Source organism: Eumetopias jubatus, unplaced genomic scaffold (genome assembly GCF_037043125.1).
Source record: "Eumetopias jubatus isolate StellerSeaLion01/CBP00866 unplaced genomic scaffold, mEumJub1_p1.0 scaffold_17, whole genome shotgun sequence".
Classification (NCBI taxonomy): Eukaryota; Metazoa; Chordata; class Mammalia; order Carnivora; family Otariidae; genus Eumetopias; species Eumetopias jubatus.
This window is the reverse complement of record NW_028274823.1, coordinates 55,152,858-55,174,237: the sequence shown is the minus strand read 5'-3', so window position 1 is coordinate 55,174,237 and position 21,380 is coordinate 55,152,858. Positions and strand designations below refer to the sequence as shown.

General features: G+C 36.7%; 1 protein-coding gene across 3 annotated transcripts in view; it reads right to left on the bottom strand.

Annotated features, from left to right (window-relative positions):
- Positions 1–21,380, bottom strand: part of P4HA1 (prolyl 4-hydroxylase subunit alpha 1) — a 92,834-nt gene that overhangs the window by 50,801 nt on the left and 20,653 nt on the right. For all 3 annotated transcript variants that reach the window (XM_088019765.1, XM_028109718.2, XM_028109717.2), the window contains exons 2-5: positions 16,075–16,182; positions 14,212–14,308; positions 12,690–12,841; positions 10,431–10,568 (exon numbers count right to left, since the gene is read on the bottom strand). In XM_088019765.1, the coding sequence (XP_087875891.1) occupies positions 10,431–10,568; positions 12,690–12,841; positions 14,212–14,308; positions 16,075–16,150 (463 nt within the window). In that variant the 5' untranslated portion in view covers positions 16,151–16,182. The remainder of the gene's footprint in view (positions 1–10,430; positions 10,569–12,689; positions 12,842–14,211; positions 14,309–16,074; positions 16,183–21,380) is intronic.

Below are 21,380 nucleotides of genomic sequence, written 5' to 3'. Positions count from 1 at the left end.
GAAAGATGGTGGTGGAGTAGGTGGACCCTAGGCTTGCCTCGTCCCATGAATACAACTAGATAACTATCAAATCATCCTAAATACCCCAAAAATCGATCTGAAGACTGACAGATCAAACTCCACAACTAAAGGTAGAGAAGAGGCCACATCAAGGCAGAGAGGTGGTTTGGGAGAAAAAGGGATCATGGCCACTGCAGTTGGGTGGGAGGAGACAAACTAGCACACAGGGGAGCACGCGGGGAAAAGGAATCCCTGTAACAACTGGCTTGGAAAGTGAGAGGGCCTGAATTAAGTGAGTTCTTGCAACCAGCAGGACTAAAAGCCTATAGAGTTTTAAAGGTCAGTGTGCTTGACTTTGGGAGAGCTCAGAGGACATTAGGGCTGCTTTTGGAGAATAGGCAAGGCAAACTGCCTGTGTACATGCAGCATTGAAACAGCAATCTGCAGAACACCTGGGGAACAATGTCAGGAGGTTAGCTGCTCATCTCAAAGCATGTTCAGAGAAGCAGCATTCTTGGAAAGACCCTTCTGTATACAAAAGAACTAGCAAGACACCATTTTCCTCCCATGCCCCTCAGCATAAACACAGAGCCACCTGCAGGAATCAGCTCAATGCCAGTATTTGCTACTTGCTTGCACCCCACCCCCACCCCCAGAATCCGGAAGAACGACCCTTCTCAGTCACACTTGCCCCAGTTCCAGAAGATTAGCCCAAACCCCTGCCAACACCACATCTCCCAACCTGGGAGTTTTGCGAGGCCTCGGTTCCAGTGCTGGCAGCAACAGGTCTCATTTCATGAGCAGACCAGAGCACACCTAGTTAAAACTCACCACATTAGGCCAGGGACTAAACACTGCCCACAACAGGCAAAGAGAGCCTGTGCATATGACTGGCCTGAAGAATAAAGTGGCCAGGACAAAACAGCTGAGTGCATACAGCACACATTGGAGACACAACAGGACCTGGAGCACAGAAGACACAAAACTGCAGGGCACTACAGAACCTCTTCTTTATAAAGCCATTACCCCAAGAACAGGAGATGTAACTGACTTTCCTAACACACAAAAACAAGCACAGAGACTCAGACAAATGAGAAGACAGAGGAATCTGTCCCTAATGAAAGAACAAGACAAAGTCATGACTGGAGATCTAAGTGAAACAGATATGAGTAACATGCCTGATAGAGAATTTAATGCAATGATCATAAGGATACTCAGTGGACTTGAGAAGACAGTGGAAGACATCAATGAGGCCACTAACATAGCAATAAGGAATAAGTGATAAAGGACTCAATAAATGAAATGAGAAACACACTTAATGCAATCAACAGGCTAGAAGAAACAGAGTAACAAATTAATGACCTAGAAGACAGAGTAATGGAAAGTCATCAAGCTGAACAAAAGAGAAAGAAATGTCATGCAAAACGAAAACTGACTTAGGGAACTCAGTGACTCCATCAAATGTAATAACATTCGTATTATAGGAGTCCCAGAAGAAGAGAGAGAAAAGGGGGCAGAGGATTTATTTGAAGAATAATAACTGAAAACTTCCCTAATCTGAGGAAGGAAACAGATATCCAGATCCAGACGGTACAGAGAACGCTTAACAAAATCAACAACAGCAGATCCACACCAAGACATACTGTAACTAAACTGACAAAATATAGTGATAAACAAAAAAGATTAAAAGCAGCAATACCAAAGAAGAGCGTTACATACAATGGAAACCCCATAAGGCTATGAGCAGATTTTTCAGCAGGAATTTTCCAAACCAGAAAGGAGTGGCATGATATGGGGCGCCTGGGTGGCTCAATAGGTTAAGTGTCTGTCTTCAGCTCAGGTCATGATCCCAGGGTCCTGGGATCGAGCCCCGCATTGGGCTCTTTGCTCTGCGGGGAGTCTACTTCTCCCTCTGCCTCTGCCCTTCTCCCCATTTGTGTGCTCGCTCTCACTCTCACTCTCTCTTCCTCTTGCTTGCTCTCTCCCCCAAATAAATAAAATCTTAAAAAAAAAAAAAGGAGTGGCATGATATATTCAAAGTGCTGAATGGGAAAAATGTGCAGCCAAGAAGACTATCCAGCAAGGCTATCATTCAGAATAGAAGGAGAGATAAAGAGTTCCCAAACAAAAAATAAAGGCGTTCATGACCACTAAACCAGCCCTCCAAGAAATATTAAAGGGACTCTGGGTGGAAAGGGGAGACTAAAAGGGACAGTATAAAGGTAGGAAACACAAAAGCAGTAAAAATCAATCTTCCTGTAAAAAAATCAGTTAAGGAACTCACAAAATAAAAGCATATAAAACATGACACCATATACCCAAAACATGGGGACGAGAGGAGTAAAGAAGAGGTTTGAACTTAAATGACCATCAACTTAATATAAGACTGCTATATGCAGAAGAGGTTATATACAAACCTAATGGTAACCAGAAACCACTAATATGCAAAAAATAAAGAAAAAGAAATCCAAATATATCACTAAAGAAAACCATGAGAGAGAAAGAAAGGATCAGAGAAAATCTTCAGATACAATGACAAAACAGGTAATAAAATGGCAATAAATACATGTCATGGATAATTACTTTGAATGTGGTGGAGAATGAGATATCTTGTAAATGGATGTCAAAAGAAAGCCGGGGTAGCAATACTTATATTGGATAAACTAGACTTTAAAACAAAGACTGTAGTGGCTCAGTAAGTTAAGGGTCTGCCTTCAGCTCAGGTCATGATCTCAGGGTGCTGGGATCAAGCTCCACTTCAGGCTCCCTGTTCAACAGGGAGCCTGCTTCCTCCTCTCCCTCTGCCTGACACTCCCCCTGCTTGTACACTCTCTCTCTATATATAAAATCTTCAAAAAAAAGAAGGGAACTCTTCATACATTACTGGTAACAGTATAAATTCGTGCATCCACTCTGCAGAACAATCTGGCCACATTTGGTAAAGCTGAAGAAACATATAGCCTGACTTCTTATACCCTAAGGAAACATTTGCATGACACTACATGAGCAAAAGAATACACAACAAGGATGTTTACTGGGGTGCCTAGGTGGCTGAGTCATTAAGCGTCTGCCTTCGGCTCAGGTCATGGGGCTGCCTGTCCCTCTCCCACTCCCCCTGCTTGTGTTCCCTCTCTCTGCTGTGTCTCTGTCAAATAAATAAATAAAATCTTTAAAAATAAATTAAAAAAAAAACAAGGATGTTTACTGAAATCTTGTTTGACATAGCAAAAAATTGGAGATAACCAAAATGCCTATCCATGCATAAAAGAATAAATAAATCAATTCTGTCATATAATGCCATACAGCAGTTAGATGAATTTACTCAAAAAATTGAATGAAAAAGGTTGCAGAAAGATACACAGATAATTTAAAATTTTAAAACACAACAATATATGTAGTAAAGTATAAAAAGACAGATGAATACAATCAGTTCAGAATAGTCATTACCTTGAGAAAGGAAGGAAAGGTGCACAAGAGGCCTTCAAACACATTTGGGAGTTTTTATTGTAACAGAAAAAGGTTTAGAGAACAAGAAAAGCATAAAAACTGTATTATTTCACTCTAGTGTTTTTTTTTTATTTTATTTTATTATGTTATATTAATCACCATGGATTACATCATTAGTTTTTGATGTAGTGTTCCATGATTGTTATTTTGACCGCTTAAGGACATGATATGCTTAGAAAATTTGAGGGACTCTTTTTTTTTTTAAGATTTTTACTTATTTATTGAGAGAGAGAGAGAGAATGGTAGAGAGAGAGCATGAGAAGGAGGAAGGTCGGAGGGAAAAGCAGACTCCCCGCCGAGCAGGGAGCCCGATGCGGGACTCGATCCCGGGACTCCAGGATCACGACCCGAGCCAAAGGCAGTCGCCCAACCAACTGAGCCACCCAGGCACCCGAAAATTTGAGGGACTCTACTTATAAGGAATTTGCATGAAAGGAAAATTCAGTAAGAACTGAATGCAAAACAGTGACTTGAAGAGGAAGAAAAGTCAATAAAGGGAGAAAAAGTGCCTGAGAAAGGATAAATATTGTCCTAATGAAAAATAATTACACAAGGATGCCTGGGTGGCTCAGTCAGTTAAGTATCTGCCTTCGGCTCAGGTCATGGTCCCAGGGTCCTGGGATCGAGTCCCACACCCCACTCCTTGCTCAGCAGGGAGCCTGCTTCTCCCTCCGCCTCTGCTCCCCCTGCTGTGCTCTCTCTCTCTCCCCATCTCTCTGACAAATAAATGAATAAAATCTTTAAAAATTATGACAATTGCACATATTCTCAGTGTGTCTTATTTTCAGCCATTCTCTATGAAAGTCTTACCAACTGATTTCTAGATTAAAGGCAAAGTGTTCAGGGAACCCAATGAATTTCCAAGACTAAACACAGCAAATTCAGGGTTAAATAATATTCAATGCCATTTTGATGGAAAGATAATAAAGTTTTAAACAAAAAGAAATATAGTAAACCAAATGAAATTTATTATCCCCATACACAACAAACCTGCTTCTTTTGTGTTAATTTTGCTGAATGGAACCCATATAGCTGTTCAAGCCAAAAACTCATATCAAGTCCACATCAAATTCTACCATTACACCTCCTAAGCAGCTTGATAACCTACCCACTTCTCTCCATACCTACTAGCTACCACTATCATCTCTTAAATTTTTATAACAACCTCCTCCCTGAATGCTTTGTCCCTACCCCCAGATCTCAATCCAATCTCCATTCTGCAGTCAGAATGATACTCCTAAAATGAAAATCATATAACTTCCCTATTTAAAATTTTCAATGGTTCCTTACTGCACTCAGAGGATTTCAAACTCCTCCACATGTCTTACAATACCCTTCAAAAGATGGCTTCTGCTTAACCTATCTAGCCTCATCTCTCACTACTCACAAAACCAAACCCCCATTCCCACCGCTCATACACTCACCTCTTGAACAAACTACTTGTTAAGATATCTGAAATAATACACTCTTTCCTCTCTAGCTTTTATACACATTCTCTCTGGAATACTTTTCTCATGCCCACTTTTTTCTACATTTTCCTGGTTAATTCCTTATCTATTATATCCCAAATTTTTTTAATGTTGTGTCTTCCAGGAAGTCTTACGTTATGCCTCTTATCAAGTACAGAATTAAGATACCATGCTCTCATGGTATCTTAAATTATCCTCACCCAGGTGTTCATCATACTATATCATAAGACTATAAGTACTCTAAGGGCAAGAGCTGTATTGGTCTTATTCATTATTGTATCTCTAGAACCTAACAGAATGGTTGGTACATATATATAATCAATATCTATTAAATGAATTGATGTTCCATACCAGAAACCAATTTTTAAAGATAAGGTTATGATCTTATCAGAACTGTTATAATGTATATTAGTAGAAACAGAAAATGATGGAATTATGTACCAACTTAATGGAAATTTTATTTAATATTGTTGTACCGTGGTTAGCATTGCCACTTGATAGTCACCCCAAATAAAGAGAAATGAGCAAGAAAACATCCTAACAAGTAACTCATCCCACTGTATATTCTTCCTGAGGAAATCAGGTAACATATTTCTCCAGCTAATAATGACAAAGAGATAGTAATGACAGTAAGCCATATACTCACAGAAAAAGTGAGAGATAGCAGAAGTAAAATATTGCGTGAAGTCAAGCATCAGTAACACAAGTAAAACTAGCAAATTTTAAAATTTGTGGAAATGAAACAACACACTCTTAAACAACCAATGGAACAAAAAAGAAATCACAGAGAACATTAGAAAATACTTTATAACAAATGAAAACAAACACACAAAATACCAAAACTTATAGGACACAGTGAAAGCAGTGGAAAGGGATGTAATGTAAAAGCTTACATTAAAAAGCTATAAGGAGGGGCGCCTGGGTGGCTCAGTCGTTAAGCATCTGCCTTCGGCTCAGGTCATGATCCTGGGGTCCTGGGATCGGGCCCCGCATCGGGCTCCCTGCTCAGTGGGGCGCCTCCTTCTCCCTCTCCCACTCCCCCTGCTTGTGTTCCCTCTCTCGCTGTGTCTCTCTCTGTCAAATAAATAAATAAAATCTTTAAAAAAAAAAAAAAAAGCTATAAGGATCTCAAGTCAACAACCTAACTTTACAACTTTAGAAACTAGAAAAACAAGAGCTAAACCCAAAGCTAGCAGAAAAAAGGAAATATTAGAAGTAAATTAAGTAGAATATAAAAAAATAGAATTTATGAACCCAAAAGTTGGTCCTAGAAAAGATCAAGAAAATTGATAATCCTTTAGCTACATGGACTAAGAAAAAAAGAGAAGATTCAAATTACTAAAATCAAAAATGAAAGAAGGGATATTACTACTGATTCTACAAAAATACAAAGGATTACAAGAGAGTAGTATGAAAAATGTACACCAGCAAACTGGATAACCTAGATGAAATGGGTAAATTCCTAGGAACAAAAAGCCTAACGAGACTAAGAAAGAAACAGAAAATCGGAATAGACCTATAACTAACTAGTAAGGAGACTAATTCGGTAATCAAGTCTCCTGACAAAGAAAAGCCCTGGACCTGATGGCTTCACTGGAGAATTCTACCAAACATTTAAAGAACTAATACCAATCCTTCTTAAACTTTTACAAAAACCTGTAGAGGAGGGAATGCTTCCTATTTCATTCTACGAGGCCAGCATTACCATTACACCAAAACCAAAGACTCTACAAGAAAACTACAGACCAATATCCCTTACAAATATTGATGAAAAATCCTCAAGTACTGGCAAACAGAATTCAGCAGCATATTAAAAGGATTATACACCATAACCAAGTGGAATTTATTCCTGGAAAGCAAGGATGTCTCAACATATGAAAACTGATCAATGTAATACACCACATTAACAGAATAAAGGGAAAAAAACACATGATCATCTCAACTGATGCAGAAAATGTATTTGACAAAATTCAACACTTTTTCACAATAAAAAACACTGAACAAACTAAGAGTAAAAAGAAACTAGCTAAACATAAAAAAGATATACTTGAAAAATCTACAGCAAATATATGCAATGGTGAAAGACTTTAAGATCAAGAACAAAAGGATGCCCACTTTCACTACTTCTACTCAACTTAGTATGGAAGCTCTAGCCAGAACAATTAGGCAAGAAAAAGTAATATAAGGCAGCCAAATTGGAAAAAAAGTAAAACGATCTCTCTTTGCAGATTATATTATCATCTTCTGTGCAGAAAGCCCTAAAGACTACACACACACACACACACACACAAAAACTGTTATAGCTAATAAATTCAGCAAAGTAGCAGCAGTCAACACACAAAACTCAGCTGCATCATTATATACTAACAATGAATAATCTGAAAACTACTAAAACAATTTTTTTTTGAAGATTTTATTTACTTATTTGAGAGAAAGAGAGACAGAGAGAGAACAGGAGGGGAGGGGCAGAAGGAGAAGCTGACTCCCCACTGAGCAGGGAGCCCGATCTAGGGCTTGATCCCAGGACCCTGGGATCATGACCTAAGCCTAAGGCAGACATTTTAACTGACTAAGCCACCCAGGCATCCCCACTAAAACAATTCTAAGAATAAAATACTTAGGAATTAACTTAACCAAGGAGGTGAAAGACTTAAACAATGAAAACCACAAAACACTGGTGAAATAAAAGAAGACATAAAAAAATGGAAACACATCCCATGTTCATGGATTGGAAAACTTAATACTATTAAAATAGCAATACTACCCAAACTGATCTACAGATTCAATACAATCCCTATCAAAATCCCAATGTCATTCTTTGCAGAAATAGAAAAACCTATCCTAAAATTCATATGTAATCTCAAGGGATAGTCAAAACAATCTTGAAAAAGAATAAAACTGGAGAACTCAAACTTCTAGATTTCAAAACTTACTACAAAGCTACAGTCATCAGGGGCGCCTGGGTGGCTCAGCCCATTAAGTGCCTGCCTTCCTCTGCCTTTGGCTCAGGTCATGCTCTCAGGGTCCTGGTATGAAGTCCTGCTTCCGCCTTTCTGCTCAGCAGAGAGTCTGTCTCTCCCTCTGCCCCTCCCCCCTGCTCATGCTCTCTAATAAATAAAATCTTAAAAAAAAAAAAAGCTACAGTCATCAGAACAGTGTGGTATTAATATGACATAAAGATCAATGGAATAGAATAAAGGGCCCAGAAATAAACCCTCACATATATGGTCATACTTTTTGACAAGGGTGCAAAGACCAGTCAATGGGGAGACAACAGTCTTTTCAACAAACAGTGCTGGAAAAACTGGATATCCACATGCAAAAAAAAAATGAAGTTGGACCCTTAACCTAACACTATCTGTAAAAATTATCTCAAAATGGATAAAGGACCTGAAACAATAAAACTCATAGGAAGAAAACATAGGAGAAAAGCTTCACGACGTTGGAGGAGGCAACAATTTATTGTATTTGACCCTAAATGCACAGGCAAAAAAGAAAAAATAAATTGGACCTCATGAAAAATTTAAAATTTCGTGCATCAAAAGACATTATCAATAGAGTAAAAAGGCAACCCACAGAATGGGAGAAAATATTTGCAAATCATGTATCTCATAAGGGATTAATATCCAGCATATGTAGACAACTCCTAAAACAACAACAAAAAAAACTAATTAAAGTGGACAAAAGACTTCAATAAACATTTCTCCAAAAAAGAAATACGGATAGCAGCTAAGCACATGAAAAGATGCTCAACATCAGATACTGAGGGAAATGCAAAGCTACAATGAGATACCACCCCACACCCATTAGGATGGCTACTATCAAAAAAGGAAACAGGGTGCCTGGGTAGCTCAACTGGTTAAGCAACTACCTTCAGCTCAGGTCATGATCCCAGAGCCCCAGGATAGAGTCCCACATCACGCCCCCTGCTCAGTGGGGAGCCTGCTTCTCCGTCTGACCCTCCCCCTTCTTGTGCTCCCTCACTCTCTCCCCCTCGCAAATAAATAAATAAATCTTTAAAAAAAAAAGGAGACAATAACAAGTATTGGAGAGGAGGTGGAGAATTTGGAACCCTTCTGCACTGTTGGTGGGAATGTAAAATAGTGTATCTACTATGGAAAATAGTATAGCAGTTCCCCAAAAATCTAAAAATAGAATTACCATATGATTCAGCAATTACACTTCTGTGTATATACCTAAAGAATGGGAGGCAGGGTCTTGAAGAGATATTTGCACAACCCTGTTCACACAGCACTGTTCACACTAGCTAACACATGGAACCAACTCAAGTGTCCTGTTGGATGAAAGGATAAGCAAAATATTGATGGATGAAAGGATAAGCAATACACATACACACACACACACACACACACACACACACACACACATACATGACACATTACTATTCAGCCTTAAAAAGTAAGGAAATTCTGACATTTTCTACAATGTGGATGACCCCTGAGAGCATTATGCTAAGTGAAATAAACTCATCACAAAATAACAAATACTGTATGATTCCACTTATATGAGGTACTTAGAATAGTCAAAATCATAGACACAAAGCAAAATGATGGGGCTGGGGAAAGTAGGGGATGGGGAGTTACTGTTTAATGGGTACAGTTTTAGTTTTACAAGATGAGAAGAGTTACGGGGATGGATGCTGGTGATGGGTGCATAACAGTGTGAATGTACTTGGTGCCACTAAACCACACATTTAAAAGTGATTAAGATGGTAAATTTTGTTATATACTTTTTGTACAGTAAAAGATTTTTAAAGCAAATTATCATGAAAACTGCTACAACCTAAATAAAAGGTTTTGCCAAAAATAGGTCATAAAGCAGGATGTTCCATATTACAGAACACTTTAAAAATCTGTGTACACCCAATATGTCTTGGTTTTTAAATTATTGAACATATAAACTTTGATTATCAATTCCTTTATAACTTTACATACAAACATTGGATGTTCTAAAAAAAAAAAAAAAAAGAGGAAAATTGATTGTTTCTTTTTCCAGGTTAAAAATGCCTAAAATTGGGGCACCTGGGTGGCTCAGTCGGTTAAGCGGCTACCCTTGGCTCAAGTCATGATCCTGGGGTCCTGGGATCAAGCCCCATGTCTGGCTCCCTGCTCAGCGGAGAGCCTGCTTCTCCCTCTCCCTCTGCCTGCCACTCTGCCTACTTGTGCTCTCTATCTGTCAAATAAATAAATAAAATCTTTAAAAAAAAATGCCTAAAATTAAGTCCCTATAATATTAAGCTTTCACAGTAACAAGCTATAAACTTATCCACAACTATTAAGTCCTAGGGAAAGAGAGTGTTGTTTTGTCCTCAAAGACTATGAAATAAACTAATGTTAAAAGTCCTAAAATACAAAAGTTTTCTTTTAGATTAACGTTCTAATGAACTGAATAAAACTAGGTAATAAATGTTTTATATACTACAAGAATTCTTACCTGGGAGATTACCCTTTGAGATGGTGTCTGTATCCAAATTGTAGGTGTCCTGGAGACGCAACAGAGCTTTCGCTGCCCCAACCTGATCTTCATCATTAGGGAAGTACTGTCTCTGAATGGTTAGGTTAGAGATAAAGCCTTGAAATTTAAAAAAAAAGAAAAGAAAAAAAAAAGAAAGAAAAAGAAAGACTCTAGAACCTCACAGACTTCCAATTTGCAATATACAGTGTTTATAAGGATTTTTCAATTGATTTTATTATAATTTTCTACCATACCATGAAAGTTCTACATTTATTTCTACAAGAAAAAAACTAAATACACTAAGACTTGAAATGCCTCTAATCTACGCAAACTTCCCAAATCCTAATGTCACTTAAGTAATCTGAAGTCACTGCATAAATCATATCATATTAGGTAAAGATCAACATGATAACTGAGTTTCTAGTTACACAATATAGCCTCCACTAAGCTTGAAAAATGAATGGATTTATAGATTTGAAAATGACATCCACTGGCAACCAATTATACTTTAAGGTAACAGATGGTAAATAAAATATATGCGCTTAAAGAAAGTTCTATTTTCTTCTTCCATGTGTCACACATTATATAAGTATGTAAATATATAAAGTTTGATGGAATCCTTTGAGGTGGAAAGAGATTAATTATATATTTAAGATTATCAAGTGAGCTCATTTATTAAAATATATTTAGATCTGTTAAATTACTGAATATAGTGATCAAGATTTGCTCTATATAAAATCTAATCTTAATTTTAAAAAGTTTTATATAAAATATAGCAAAAACCAAACTAACAAACTAATTACTGATAAATTATATAACCCCTAAGAACAGATGCTAAATACTCCTTAAGGAACCAAAAAAACAAAAACAAAAAGTTATTTAAAATTTTAATCATATAAGGTTCATCATTTGCAAATAAAAGTTAGGTATGAAACTTCCCTCCCCTCTTATTTACTTAAAATCAACTGTATTTTGCTCAGCAAAAGGCCAGGCATTTTTATGTTAATGAAAATGTACAAATGAACAAGTAGCTAGGAGAGGGCTAAAGTTCATATCAAGCATATTCTTTAGTTTTAAGACCAACTCTTAGTCACAATGTCCACAAGGAATTTTACAAGTTTTACAGATTTTTTTATGACCCCAAATAAAATCCAAGAAGTTGCTTAAATATAATTCAATAAAGAAGAGGAAAAATACATGTATTATAGCACTATGGGATGACTACCACAGATTAAAACGTCAAAGTCTCAAGGTTTACCTTATAAAAGAATTTAGGTCATAAAGATCATTACTCGAGAATTTTTTTAAATTAAGTTAATAAATAAATGTTTATGTGTGTGTGTGTGCACACACACACAGGACTTTAAAAATGTTCTCATGGTGCTGTATAAGAGAGCAAATAATCACTGGTATTTCCCTCTCACAGTGAAGTTTTCACAAGTGCTTGCCTTGATTTTTCTCAAGGCTTCCTGTCCTATGCATAATAGTTTACTGCCCAGAAACACTCATAAGCAGCCTTGGAGTATTTTCATTTACATAGTTAACTCAATTCTCTCCCTTTCTTGCTTTTTTTCATTCCACCTTCAGTCACTGAACAAATATTGTATCTAAGCATATTCCCTCTAGTTCTTAGACTCCAGACTTAGTATTCTGTGTCTGTTACTAAAATATCTAAAACACCTCAATTCTCCAAATACAATTTTGTTTTAATTAGAAAGACCTTCATTGTTACTGTTTGCAGTCTTAGTTTTTAAATTTACGGTCTAAGTAAAAGAAGTCTAAGATTCAAAATACTACGTAGAACACAGCTAACACTTTTCCTTATAGTACCATTCCCAATACATTAACAATTGATGAGAAGATAGAGATTTATCCATAAATTTTTGAAATCTGAAGGTAATCCTAAAATGGAAAGGATCACTCTCAGAAATGAAGCTATATGCCAAATAATTGATTCACTTTTATAAATTTCAAAGCAAAAAGTACCAATGCTAGTCACCAACAACAGAAATTACTTTTTTTCTTTTTTTACACTAAAGCTATTTTTGTTTCCAGTTTTTCTTTTAAATCGAGGAATTCAGGATCTAGACTAACTCCAGTCAAACCAAACACACCCCTGCAACAATTTAGTTATTACAACACTGAACACTTGATGTTCTGGGAAATGAATTTATTAGTATTGGCATTTCCAAACGTGGCAGCAGTATTGTCTTATTTTTTTTGGCTCCTTAGTCTTACCATCTGACATATCCTTAAGGACCAGATTCTCCAACTCACTCCATTCAGTGTTCAGACGTTTCATTAATTTGAATGCATTTACGGGGTGCCCAACAAAGCCTTCTGGATCTTTTGTCGCTGTGCTGGTTAGTCGATCTAACTTCTCTGCCCATCTATACACATAAGACACATAAATGGAGCACACATACACTTAAGGAAGAATACAATTTAATAAAGCACTCAGAAAAAGAAAAAAGACTAGATTAGAGGTTTTTGAGTAAAAACTATATTCAAAAACTCTTTTTTAAAAATTATGGCTTTTTTTTAGGAGCGCCTGAGTGGCTCAGTTGTTAAGCGTCTGCCTTCGGCTCAGGTCATGATCCCAGGGTCCCGGGATCAAGCCCTGCATCGGGCTCCCTGCTCTGCCAGAAGCCTGCTTCTCCCTCTCCCACTCACCCTGCTTGTGTTCCCTCTCTCGCTGTGTCTCTGTCAAATAAATAAAATCTTTAAAAAAAAAAATTAATTTTTTTTTTAAAAAGCAAGACTGTTATGGGTAAAATCTAGCTTGGTAAAATAAAAATATAACAAGTCCTTTTCTTTTAGTTTTGTTTCTCTCAAATGGTTACAGTAAATGGAACCTATCTTAGAAAAGGTGTGATTGGATACCTCTACTAAGGGTCTAAAAATTCATCTCCCCACAGGTCCTTAGAGCCAAATAATTGATTATTATAATGTACAAATTAGCCCAATCGAAATTGAGGTACATCTTCATTTAAATCAAACTTATACCAAAATTTTACATTCGGTACCTAAAAACTATATTTTAAAACAAACAAAAAAACCCTGAATATTCAGCTATTCACTAAACAAAAGGCAGGAATTCTCACATCAGGATTAACTCTGAGCCTGAGTCAGTTAAAAATAAATTAGCAGGGCGCCTGGGTGGCTCAGTTGGTTAAGCAATTGCCTTCGGCTCAGGTCATGATCCTGCAGTCCCGGGATCGAGTCCCACATCGGGCTCCCTGCTCAGCAGGGAGTCTGCTTCTCCCTCTGGCCCTCTTCCCTCCCGTGCTCTCTATCTCTCATTCTCTCTCTCTCAAATAAATAAATAAAATCTTAAATAAATAAATAAATAAATAAATAAATTAGCAGGTAAGGAAAAACTGTATCAATTAATAATTTAACAATACTTATCACTGTAATCTCTAGAATGGAACCACAGGAGTGAAGGATAAACAGAACTGGAAAACTGCTCTAGAAGATGACTTGATTAGGAAGGTTAGAGGAAGACAGAAGATATTAACAACCATTTTTGGAAATTGTCAGTCAAGACCCATACCCATTTATATCCTTATCTCAATCAATGTTCCTTTACCTAAACTCTTGGCCCAGGCCTAACTCTTGTTTTCTGTGCTCCTATTTTAGCCATTTCAGCCAACTTTTAAGACAGGTGGTTTCCATTTCCACTCAAAGAATGTTTTAGCTCTAGAACGAAAACATCCAGGTGGAGTCAGAATCATAGTAAGTAGAACACTTTGCTTACTTTTTTATTTGTTCTAATTTATCCTCTTCTGCCTTAATATAGTCTTTCAGAGAAGTCACCAGATCTTTCTCAGTATGGATCAAATCAGTCATCTGACCTAGAAGGAGAAGGGAAGGTTATCAAATATCTACATTGGTCAACACAAGTATTTTAGAATAATTTAAAAATAACCAAGAATGCTTCATTCTTTGAGAAGATTTAACTGGTATTAGACACAGATATGTTGGAGAAAACATCTTTCTTCTTTTTTCTTTTTTAACTAGATAAACAAAGCCAACTGTGTTCCAGTTCTAATTTTCAAGCTACTTCATTTTGCAAATTGGACCATACTGGCAAACTGATCTAAAAATTTATTTTTAAATTACAAAACAACACTACTTTTTCTTCTTCCCTACCTCTGCTCTCATCTTTTTTTGTTCTTGAGACTAATTAGAATTAATTTTGTATTCAATAAACTAAAACCACACTAACAAAAGATACACTTCAAAAATGAAATTCAAATCATCCATGTTTAGTTATATATAATGCGATAAGACTCATCATTTTATATCCTAAAATTCGATGTCATAAATATAATACTTGTGTTTTAGTTAGCACTACTATCACACAAGGGTAAAACTAGTTAACAGCATGAAGGAAAACATCTCATTTAAGGCAGATGAAGTGTGCATATAGGAAAATATAAAAGGATACATATCAAACATGAAAAGTATTTCTGGGGGAAAGAGGACATGTGGAAGTCTTACATTCTATGTATTTTTGTTTGTTTCTTCTTTAACCATATGCTATTTTAGTAATACTTTCAAAGATTTTTTTAAATTATGCCATAGAAAAAAACAACTTGTGTTCATGGTAGATTCTTAAATGAAAAAAGCAGGTTATGAAATAATGTGCAATGTATTATTTATATCTGTGCATTAAAAAAGACTATTAAATTATTTGCTGAGTAGACTCATTAACAAAGAATTTTCTTGGTATGCTTTTCTAAATTTTCTTAAGTTCTAACCTGAAAATGTGCTGCTTTTGTAATCAGAAAAAAAATTTTTAATTAAATTTTAAAAAGAGAGTTGTAGAGGGGAAGGAACCAAATCAATGCTTCAGTCTCTGGGAATATATTGTATTTGTTTTTACTGATTTAAAAACACTAAAAAAGGGCGCCTGGGTGGCTCAGTCGGTTAAGCGACTGCCTTTGGCTCAGGTCATGATCCTGGAGTCCCGGGATCGAGTCCCACATCCGGCTCCCTGCTCAGTGGGGGGTCTGCTTCTCCCTCTGACCCTCTTCCCTCTTGCGCTCTCTGTCTCTCATTCTCTCTCTCTCTCAAATAAATAAAATCTTTAAAAAAATAAAATTAATTAAATAAATAAATAAAAACACTAAAAAATGGGGTGCCTAGGTGGCTCAGTCTGTTAAGCATCTGCCTTCAGCTCAGATCATGATACCAGGGTCCCGGGATTGAGCCGCATCGGGCTCCCTGCTGAAGAGGGAGCCTGCTTCTCCCTCTCCTTTGCTCATCTCCCTCTCCCTTGCCACTCCCCTTACTTATTCAATTTTCTCTCTCTGTCAAATAAATAAAATCTTAAAAAAAAAAAAAAACCACTAAGGGCGCCTGGGTAGCTCAGTCATTAAGCGCCTGCCTTCAGCTCAGGTCATGGTCCCAGAGTCCTGGGATCAAGCCCCACATCGGGCTCCCTGCTCGGCAGGAAGCCTGCTTCTCCCTCTCCCACTCCCCGTGCTTGTGTTCCTTCTCTCGCTATATCTCTCTCTGTCAAATAAATAAATAAAATCTTAAAAAAAAAAAACACTAAAAAAATGGAAAATTTTAAATGCAAGATCAATACAAACCAAAAAATAGTAAGACTTACCAATTGAAGTAAAAAAGCCTGGATGGGCCAAAGACTGGGGAAGTAGAGTCCCTACAATTAAAATACACCAGATCATCTTGGAGGACTTAATTTTTCAGGTTCACACACCTACAAGAGAAATATGGCCATTATAACAACAACAAAAAGTAGGGTAGCAAAAGTTCCTAACCGATTTTTCCTATAAACAAAATGTAAGTCAGACACAAAGGTTGCCCATAGACTGTTAATTCTTATACGTTGATTTAATAATTTAATTAATAAGACCTACTATCTTATTTTTCATATAAATACTCACTTTATATTTCATGTTAAAGAAAAATATAAAGGTTTGTTACCACCTGATAATTTATGCTTAAAAATTCAACCCAAGTTTGTTTTCTCCTTAGTTACTACTATAATTAGAGTGATTAGATAGTAACTCTTCCATATAGCCTGAAAAATAAGTTTTCTGTTATCTACATCTAAACTATGAATTTCCCATAAAAATATACTACTTCATTAAAGTAACTTAATTTGGGGGTGCCTGGGTGGCTCAGTCGGTTAAGCGTCTGCCTTAGGCTCAGGTCATGATCCCAGGGTTCTGAGATCGAGCCCCGCATCGGGCTCCCTGCTCGGCAGGAAGCCTGCTTCTCCCTCTCCCACTCCTCCTGCTTGTGTTCCTTCTCTCACTGTGTCTCTCTCTGTCAAATAAATAATAAATAAAATCTTAAAAAAATATATAAAAAATAAAGTAACCTAATTTAAATATTACCAAAATTCATTCTGAAATGTTAGAATATGTTTTAAAGGGAAAAAATAGTTTTCAGTGCCACCGATTTATCCTTTAAATTCCTAACTTGTTCCATGTTTTCCCTACATGGCTTTCAATTTTAAAATAAGTTCAATTATAAAAGTTGTACATTTCAGGGAATCTGGGTGGCTCAGTTGGTTAAGCGTTTGACTTTTGATCTCAACTCAGATCTGACCTCAGGGTCATGAGTTCAAGACCTGTGTTGGGCTCCACGCTGGGCATGGAACCTACTCAAAAAAAAGTTATAGATTTTTGGGGTGATGAAAACATCCTAAAATTGACTGTGGTGACTGATGGTTGAAGAACACAGTAACAGTACTGAAAACCACTGAATCATGACCATTAAATGCGTGAACTGTATGGTACAGGAATTATATCTCAATAAAGCTGTTATTTTTTAAAAAGTTGTACAGAATCCAAAAAGAATAAATAGCCCTGTCGATTTAGGCTAGTAATTTCTCTCAAACGACCTAGTGTTGAGGTTTTTCTAACTACTATGTTCTTTGTAAAAATTCTTAGCCTAGTACACTGCTATGGATTTTTTTTCTAAGTTGGCAGCAAAGCCCTTCTGTCTTTTTTCTTTGTCCCTGGTAGCACTGACTTTTCTAGAACAAATTCTTCTCTGCAGGTGCAAATATCAACTAACCATCAGAAAGATTTTACCCTTCTTTCCCAAATGTCCTGATAACACTCTCTTCCTCCTCCTTCACCATCACATACATGGATTTTTAAGTCCTCCTTACTACCTTACAGAAGAGTAAGTTACTATTATAGTACCTCTTGCCCAGTAACAGGCTCCCATTGGTTCATCTTCTTGTCTCCCTATCCCTCTTTGAGCAGGCACTTCTGACTCTTTCCAAGTGACTTCACTTAACCCAACAGGTTCAAGTCCACATTGGAAAGCTCCATACTCCACCAAAACAAACAAACAAAAAACAAAAACAAAAAACAAAAACCCTTTCCCCTTCTTGAATCTCAATAAAAAATAGATCACCACAGAAACCGACATTCTTCTCCCTCAAGTTTGCCACAAGCTTCCAGATACTTCCAGAACCACACAGTAGTGAAATACACTGCTCTCTTGGCTGCTTTACAGTAACTCTTTGGGAAGGCTTCTAGAATGCAGCAGATGCAGACACTTCCTCTCCTGGGCTCCAGCCAAAGCACAAGCCTTTCAAAATCCTGGGCTGTCTGAAAAGTCTAGAATCTTCTCACTGTTTATACAGATTTCTGCCATAATTTTCTTCATGATTAAATGTTATTTCCAGAAAATACAAATGCTTTTGCCATACTAACAAAAGGCTAATCAGAAATGCTGTTTAAATGTTAAACTCTGATAAGAAAGTTTAGATTTGTCAGGTAAGAGGTTATTTTTTCATAGCTAAAATATTATTTTGTAACTCAAGTTTTTGTCAACTTTCAATGTCCTTAAATCCCTCAATGAATCAAGAACCATTAGCCTACAGAAATCACTAAAGTTTGAAAACTGCATTTTAACAATGATAGAACTTACATAGAAAGTCAAGGCATTAATCAAATGAAGAATAAATATACCTTTACCTTACATCATGCTCCAAAATAAATTCGAGATGGATGAAAGAGCTATAACCAACAAAAAGTAACAAAAAGAAAAGTTTCTAGATCTCTAAAAGGAGAAAAGAATCTCTAAACTTTAAAAAAGATAAAACCTATCAAAAGCCAGAAGGAATTTAAACACACAAAATAATCTAGGCTTATATGTGTTTTTTAAAGACCCCATAAACAGGACGCCTGGGTGGCTCAGTTGGTTAAGTGCCTGACTCTTGATTTTTGGCTCAGATCATGATCTCAGGGTCCTGAGATTGAGCCCCATGTCAGGCTCTGTGCTGAGCATGGAGCCTGCTTGAGATTCTCTCCCCCTCTCCCAGCTCTATCAAAAACAAAAACAAAACAAAACCAAAAAAAAAAAAAAAAAAAAAAACGAAACCCTATAAACTATAAATTAGGAAACTAAAGAAAATGGAGCTCATTTAAGGAGCTCATATAAATCAATAAGAAAAACACTAAGATATTAATAGTAAAGTCGATAAAGAATGCAGAAAGTCGGGGCACCTGGGTGGCTCTGTCGGTTATGCATCTGCCTTCAGCTCAGGTCATGATCCCAAGATCCTGGGATCGAGCCCCACATCAGACTCCCAGCTCAGTGGGGAGTCTGCTTCTCTCTCTCTCCCTCTGCCTCTCCCCCTGCTTGTGCTCTCTCTCTCGCTCACTCTCTCTCTCAAATGAATAAAATCTTTTAAAAAAAAGAATGCAGGGGTGCCTGGGTGGCTCAGTTGGTTAAGCATCTGCCTTCGGCTCAGGTCATGATCCCAGGGTCCTGGGATCGAGCCCTGCATCAGGCTCCCTGCTCAGTGGGGAGCCTGCTTCTCCCTCTGCCTCTCCCTCTGTGACCTCTCTCGCTCTCTCTCAAATAAATAAAATCTGAAAAAAAAAATGCAAAAAGTCACAAAAGAACTAAAAATAGTTTAAAAAGTTCACTCAGTTATCAAAGACCCATTTTTTGTCCTTCAAATGAATAATTAAATTTAACATATTCACAATTAAAAATATCTAATGATGGTGCTATAAATGTCAAGGAACTTAAAATGAGTATATCCTTTAACTTGTGAATTTAAATGAAAACACGAAATTTAAAAATTAAGAAAATCACATTCATTGCTGGTGAGAGTGCAAAATGGTAAAGCCATCTTGGAAGATGGTTTGGCAGTTTCTTAAAAAATCAGACACACTCTTACCATACAATCTGGCAACTGTTCTCCTTTGTATTCACCCAAAAAAGTTGAAAACTTATGTCCACACAAAAACCTGCACATGGATATTTCTAGGTTTTTTCATAATGGCCCAAATTTGGAAGCAACCAAAATGTCCTTCAGTAGGTAAATGGATAAACAAACTGGTACATCCAGACAATGGAATATTATTCAATGCTAAAAGGAAATGAGCTATCAAGCCATGAAAAGACAGGGAAGAATCTTAAATGCATATTTCTAAGTAAAAAAAAAAAAGCCAATCTGAAAAGGCTATGTACCGTATGATTCCAACAAAGACATTCTGGAACTACAAAGACGGTAAAAAGATCTGTGGTTGGGAGGTGGGAGGATGAAGAGATGGAGCACAGAAGATATTTAGGGCAGTGAAAATACTCTGTAAGATATCATAATGATAAATACATCATTTATTTTTGGACATACATTTGTCCAAATCCACAGATTATACAACACCAAGAGTGAATGAGTAATGTAAACTATGTATGGACTTTGGGTAATCATAATGTGTCAATGTAGATTCAAGCACTTACAACAAATGTATCACTCTGGTGGGGGATGTTGAGTCTATCCATGTGTGGGGGCAGGGAGTATATGGGAAATCTCTGTACCATCCTCTCAATTTTGCTGTGAACTTAAAATTGCTTTTAAAAATTAAGTCTCAAAATAAATTAACATCATACAACCCTGGTGGAATCTGTATTGAATTAGAGTAAGTTTCCACTACTCTGACAGAAAGTCATAAATAAATATGGATCAAAACAAAAAAAATTAACATCATAATATGATATAACTAACTATGCCTGAAAATACACAGTGGAAATTCACCAAAATGCAGTTGTTTCTGGACAGCAGAACATTAGGTAATTTTTTTCTATTTCTTTGTATTTTCCAGATGTCCTAGAGTATATTTACTTTTATAGTGACAAAAAATTAACTCTATACAAAATCATAAACCTACAATAACAATAAAACATCAACTCCCATATTATGTATGTCACCCTAAGCTTTTAATGAAATGGTTAACTACTCTCTAATACAAAAAAGTAGCTAACAAATACTATCCAGATTGGCAGCTGTTCTACATTCTAACTATATAAGCCTCCAAATTTCTTTCTCTGCTACAAAGATAGGAAGTTTATATGAAAGCAACCCAAATATCCAGCCATGAACTACATTGTCAGAGTAGCACACTTTTCTATTATCCTTCCTCTTACAGACAGACATAGGATGTGGGCTAAGCCAGTCACTGACATAACATTTGAGGGGTGGGTTTGTGAAATATAAAGCAGCTCCTTCTGGAGTTGCTTAGCTCATAGGATATGAATTTGGAGCTGCCTGTGATGATCTTTCCCACTTGTCAAGGACACATAGGAGCCCAATCTAAAAACACAACAAAGTCTTCCAGAGACAGACAATTCCAAGCTCCATAGTCCTGATTCTTCCAATTATTGCTTTGAATCTGTGAGCTACCCCAATAATCTTCCAACCCAGTAAAGGGAGCCTCTAAATTCCCTTTTTAAGAAATTTTAAACTACATCAAGTTGGATTTCTATCATTTGCAATATAAAGTTCAGACCCACATAGCATTACTCCAAACTACTATGCCAATCAAATGGAGATAGCCCTATATAGCAGTGGTTCTCAAACTTATAGCTATATCAGAATCACCTAAAGGTCTGAGGCATGTAGATAATTTACACAAGTTCTTA